Source organism: Mizuhopecten yessoensis, unplaced genomic scaffold (genome assembly GCF_002113885.1).
Source record: "Mizuhopecten yessoensis strain PY_sf001 unplaced genomic scaffold, ASM211388v2 scaffold3777, whole genome shotgun sequence".
Taxonomy (NCBI): domain Eukaryota; kingdom Metazoa; phylum Mollusca; class Bivalvia; order Pectinida; family Pectinidae; genus Mizuhopecten; species Mizuhopecten yessoensis.
The window spans coordinates 5887-12443 of record NW_018405214.1 but is presented as its reverse complement, the minus strand read 5'-3'; the positions used below and the strand labels follow the sequence as shown (position 1 = coordinate 12443).

The following is a 6557-nucleotide window of genomic DNA, read 5'->3' as shown; positions in this document are numbered from 1 at the left end:
TGGCCTTCTCGAACTTCTCCATCGGTGGAAGGGCGATGCCCTGAACCGTATTGAAACGGTTCCCCAGAAAAACAAAATCCTGAGATGGGGAAACCTCCGACTTTTCTCTGGAAGGAATGAAGCCTACCTTGAATGAGACTCTCAGAACCAACCGGGTGTCCTGCACCAGAGACTCTCTCACTAGGTGGAGCATGAGGGAATCGTCGAAATAGATGTGAACATCTATTCCTCGAGAGTGCAGGAATCCCACGACCACCTGCAGCAGCTTGGTGAAAACCAAAGGAGCAGTCGTGAGCCCGAACGGCATGGCATGACCTTTCCGTTGCACGTAAATCTTTCCGTTGCACGTAAAACGGAGGTACTTCCGTGCCGACTTTTTGATGGGGATGTGGAAGTAGACGTCCTTCAGATCTACTGAAGTCGCCTACATTCCCTCTCTCACGGAGACGATAATACCCCGAGGAGTCTCCATCTTGAAGTGAGGAGAATCTACGTGCTTGTTGAAGGCACTTAGATCTATAATGGGACACCATGCCCCGGACTTCTTCCGAACCAGAAACATTCTGGAGTAGAACCCGGGACCTCATCGACCGCGCCCTTGGTAAGCATGGTCCTTACTTCCTCCTGGAGCGCCAGAGCCTTTTTCGGATCCCCCGGTGGAGGAAAAAATATTGGCTCTGACGCTAAGGGCAGATCCCGCACTAGTGGAATGCCTAACCCCTCCTTGACCACAGACAAGGCCCATGCGTCTTCCGTAATTTCCTTCCACTCTGGAAGGAAAGCGGAAAGAGAACCGTCTGCTGACTCGAATCCTAATCCTTCGGGAGAGGGACATAAGCTTGAGTGGAGAAGACTGCAGTCCCCCCGGCCAAGCTCATCGTCTAACACGACCAAGGAGGGAAATGGAGAGTCAGGAACCCTTCTTCTTACCCCCAGGAGTGTTCTAACCCTCCTTTCTTTCCTTTCTTGCCCTTGAAGGGAGGCTTATACTTGGGCTGCGCAGAAGACTGCGAAGCCGCAGGTTTATCCTTCTTCTTAGGAGGCGCTAACCCCTGTGAGGTACTGGCCTTCTCAACCTGAATCATTTTCACCAGAAGTGCAGTGGCGACCGAGTCCTCCTTCAAATACTTCTGAACATAGGGAAGGGCCCCTACGAAAAAGAGTGGACCCCGATAATTAGGCAGTCAACAAGCGGGAGCGGTAAGGTTCATCGACTGGGCGTTTTTTTACAAACCTGAAAACCGCCTAGCCAACAAGACATTGACGAGCAATGACACATGTTAAGCTGCCAGCGCTCCAAATTCCCCGTTCAGGGCAGATGTCACTCTGTCCTGGATGTCGGCCTGCTCTGTCTCGGTAATCCGACCACCAGGCAAGTCGGATACCATATATAGACAAACAGTCAGGTAGTCTATAGAAGACAGAATATGGATGTAGAGACGCAGCAGTCGTCTCTCCATCTTGTGGTGTTCTATGGAGTCGAACAACAACTGGTCCACCGATGTATCGGGCCAGGCTGCAAGTTCTCTCGATTCCAGCTTAACTGTTTGAGGGGCAAGCAGGCCATCATGTGTGGCATAGTCAGCTGCAACCCAGCATATCATGGACTAGCAGGCAGCAGGCGCCATAAAAGGAAGAGGAAGGGAGATCACTCCGTGGCTCTGTCGTCGAGATAAGGGTTACGTCACGGTAGGGAGGTAGGGGTATTTGAATCTTTTGTTTTTGGGCTACAAAGATGATTGTAGGTTTGTTTATGCATACTAAAGTTACAGTAATTATTACTGAAATGAAAGACGCTTTTACGGAGGACCCCAATAGGGTAATAACTATAATAAATGGTTAAAATTCCTTAAGTAGCTTTACTGCATTCTAGGATAAATAAAAGAGTGTAATTATTTTTACCATTCTTCTTCGTCTTGGTTATTGACTTACCATAATGTCGATGGTAAAGCTGTATCAGGAGTCCGGTGTTTGCCTGCAAAGTTGAAAATCATGATACTATTATGAATCCTTTAAATCCTCGTATCAAAATGTCAAAATATCATCATCAGGAACAAGTTAGAAGTCAGCATGAAACTGCCTATCAATAATAAGACTGTGAGAGGTAAAGGTTTTTTTTGAAAACTTAAATATAACAAATTTATTTTGGAAAGAAGTCCTAAATACATGGATAAAAGTGTCAAAGCTAAATAAATTAGGAACCAAAACTGACACTCTTATGGTACAATTTTAATTTTTGGATAGGGAATTAATACATTTATTTTGAAGACTGGCATAAGAAAGGTGTAAATACAGAAGTGGACATAATGAAAGGAGATGGAACATTTCTAAATTTTGAAGAATTCAAAGACAAGTTTTCTGTAACATCGAATCATTTCTGAAGTTACCAGAGTCTCTGTACATCCATTAAATCTGTGATTAAAAATGTAAGATATATCTGAGTAACACTACTACTGTTAGACCTTATTTACCTTTTCAAACTCAAATTATATTTAAAAGTAAAAAGGGCAGTGCAGATTTTTATTATACACGTACAGAGCAAAACCACAAAAACATAGTCAATGCATCAGAAATTAAATGCAAAACAAATCCTATTTTCCAATATTTGAAAGGAATACAATTCATTTACTACCCTTTAAGACTACCAATATACAAAACTACAATGGTTCCTGTATAAAATTTAAAATCAAATTCTACCAGTAAATAAATATTTGAAAAAGATTGGCATAACAAATAATGACAAGTGTAACCTATGCAAAAATAATGTAGAAGATTTAAAACATATGTTTTGGGAATGTAATGAAGCTCAGGTCATTTGGACCAAACTAGAAGAATCGATAAAACAAAAAACAAATAAAACAGTAGTTTTTTATTTGAAAATGATATTGTTTGGACAACAACTAACATTGTCACATCACAACCTCCCAACTTCTTTATTTTACTTATAAAATACTTTATTTTGTGTGCATCATAAAGACAAGACAGAGTTAACTTCAACCGGTTAAAAGAATTTATTGCACAAAGATATACAATCGAAAACGTTGTTCACATAAATACATGTAAACAAATTAAATGTTTTCAAATATGGGAAGAGTGGGAAAATGTATTTACATAAAAAACATTAATAAATTACAACCTATCCATATGACATAAAGATGTAACTATTCTAAAATAAGAATTCTTACTTGTTTATGTAGTAAAGCTTCCCCCTACATTTGTATAGCAGATTGATTTATAGATTATATGACTATATATATCCATATATGTTTATACATGTAATGCAATTGAAAACATATATAAAGGGTGAAGAAGTGTTACAATAAAAACAAGTTTATTTTAAAGGGTTTTACTTGTATACTATGGATACATGTTTATACACATTTCATATCCTGATATTAAAAAAATAGCTGGCTAATATACAATATGTATCTATACAATTTTTATACTTAGTTCAATTGAAGTTCACTTAATTAACAATGTCGATAGAAATTATTATTAAGTCAATATATGTATGGATATATATATAGCCTTGTAATATTTTGTCTTTGTGGTGTGATGTAAATGTATACATTATGTGATGTTTAGTTATAAGTAATGATTGGTTAAAAAAACCTTCTCAGATACTAAACTCCAGAACTCATCCCAAGCAAGGAAAACAAAATCAAGGATGTGACTCCTGTGAGAGGATATGTTTACATGATGTATATATATATTCATATGATATTGTACATGATGTATCTGTGAAGACAAAAATAAAAAAATAAGTAATAATAATATTAAGACATTTTCGGTAATATATTTGCAATCATAACAGCTCATTTGTTTTTGCTTAGCCTTTTTTCCTGACGCAATAAATCGAACGTTTTTTCTTCAAAAAATATTTTTCAATTGGTTATGTATCTAATCCATGCATTTTCGTTACCAGAAATAATTTACTCATTATTTGTTTTTTCCCTTTATGGGCAGTCATCCGCCAAAGCTCTTTGACATTCTTATCAACGTGGTCCTGTAAAAAGTATAACGTGTACAATAAAGGTACTGTAAGGTTCCCCCAAAACGACAATGTCCACATACAAGGACAAAAGCACTTAACGAAAACAAAATATCTCACCGTCAACACCCAACACTACACAAGGACACAATATGCGATAACGTAAGCACACCACCACATAATATATCACAGTGTTTACAAACGTTTGCTTACACGTGGTTATATAAAAGTTCATAAAGGATTGAAGAGTTATAAATATAATCTTGATAACTTCAATTTTATATATAAATTCTGTTCTATGCTACTAATTCATACCGAAAACCAGTAGTATCATATATATATAAACCTTCGATATATACCTTACCTTTATGTATGATGTTCCAAATTTCCTGTCCACGGCTCTCCACTAACTTACACACCTTGGGGTTTATATTCCTGAGTACAGAAACGAGTCTGTCATATCGTCCATAATCTATAACAGTATATCTCATAAGCTGGTCGAACAGTTCAAAAATATTACGAATTCTATGAATGTCGGCTTGGACTACTGGATCTCGACTGAATCTATTTGTAAGTCGCTCTAATTCATTTTTCCTTAATTCTGTACTAAGAAGGTCCACCATTGTGTTGTGTTTAGATATTGCCTCTTGTGGAATATCAAAGACCGCTTCTTGTTCGAAAGTCATGATCTTAATGTCTCTTTTCACACCTGAAACACAAAGTATGGTAAATATGTACTGTTTTTGTTTGTTTGCAAAATCTAGATGCGTTTCAGGTAAAACAAAAAGAGAAGACATTTTAAAGTTTGATTGTTTTTTGTTTTTGTTGTGGCTTTTAACTCTGTGCTCCCTTTGAACAGAGCACCTAAATTACGCTAAATCTTCAAAAGACTTGTATAATTAAACCACGTATTATAAAAAAAGTAAGAATCAGCTTTAAGGGAAATTTCTTTCAAACAGTTTTAAAGATCAAGAAAAAAAATAAAAAATACTTATTTCAGCAGATGTTCGATGTTGGGGCCATTTTGGGTAGGATCGCTGTATTATACACATTTGCTCTAGTACTTAATGCTGAGTGTGGTACCTAGTGTTGATTGTGGCACCTAGTGTTGATTGTGGTACCTAGTGTACCTAGTGTTGATTGTGGTACCTAGTGTTGATTGTGGTACCTAGTGTTAATTGCGGTACCTGGTGTTAATTGTGATACCTAGTGTTGATAGCGGTACCTAGTGTTGATTATGGTACCTAGTATTAATTATGACACCTAGTTGTACCCAGTGTTGTGTGTAGTACCTAGTGTTGATTGTGGTACCAAGTGTTGATTGTGGTACCTAGTGTTGATTGTGGTACCTAGTGTTGATTGTGGGACCTAGTGTTAATTGCGGTACCTGGTGTTAATTGTGATACCTAGTGTTGATAGCGGTACCTAGTGTTGATTATGGTACCTAGTATTAATTATGACACCTAGTTGTACCCAGTGTTGTGTGTAGTACCTAGTGTTGATTGTGGTACCTAGTGTTGATTGTGGTACCAAGTGTTGATTGTGATACCTAGTGTTGATTGTGGTACATAGTGTTGATTGTGGTACCTAGTGTTTATTGTGATACCTAGTGTTCATTGTGATACCTAGTATTGAGTGTGGTACTTAGTGTTGATTGTGTTTCCTAGTGTTGATTTTGGTACATTGTGTTGATTGTGATACCTAGAGTTGATTTTGGTCTTTAGTGTTGATTGTGGTACCTTGTGTTGATTGCGGTACCTAGTGTTAATTGTGGTACCTAGTGTTAATTGTGGTACCTAGTGTTGATTGTAGTACCTAGTGTTGATTGTGATACCTATGTTGATTTTGGTCCTAAGTGTTGAATGTGGTACCTTGTGTTGATTGCGGTACCTAGTGTTAATTGTGGTACCTAGTGTTGATTTTGGTTCTGGTGTTGATTGTGGTACCTAGTGTTGATTGTGGGACTTAGTGTTGATTTTGGTACCTAGTGTTGATTGTGGTACCTAATGTTGATTGTGATACCTTATTGTACCTAGTGTTAAATGCAATACCTAGTGTTGATTGTGATACCTAGTGTTTATTGTGATACATAGTGTTGATTATGGTACCTAGTGTTGATTGTGGTACCTAGCGTTGATTGTGATACCTAGAGTTGATTTTGGTCCTTAGTGTTGATTGTGGTACCTTATGTTGATTCTGGTACCTAGTGTTGATTGTGATACCTAGAGTTGATTTTGGTCCTTAGTGTTGATTGTGGTACCTTGTGTTGATTGCGGTACCTAGTGTTGATTGTGGTACCTAGTGTTGATTGTGGTTCTGGTGTTGATCGTGGTACCTAGTGTTGATTGTGGTACCTAGTGTTGATTGTGGTAACTGGTGTTGATTGCGGTACCTAGTGTTGATTGTGGTACCTAGTGTTGATTGTGGTACTTAGTGTTGATTGTGGTACCTAGTGTAGATTTTGTTACCAAGTGTTAATTGTGGTACCTTGTGTTGCTTGTGGAACCTAGTGTTGAGTGTAGTACCTAGTGTTGATTGTGATACCTAGTGTTGATTGTGGTATCTT

The 6557-nt window shown here is 37.8% G+C and overlaps 1 protein-coding gene across 1 annotated transcript in view; it reads right to left on the bottom strand.

The window, feature by feature from the left end:
• LOC110448013 overlaps positions 1–4700 on the bottom strand; it is a gene marked incomplete at its 5' end in the record, with an annotated part of 9852 nt that extends 5152 nt beyond the window's left edge. Inside the window, 2 exons of the mRNA XM_021494038.1 lie at positions 1933–1975; positions 4356–4700. Coding sequence (XP_021349713.1) covers positions 1933–1975; positions 4356–4700 — 388 coding nt within the window. The remainder of the gene's footprint in view (positions 1–1932; positions 1976–4355) is intronic.
• Positions 4701–6557: the final 1857 nt, after the last annotated feature.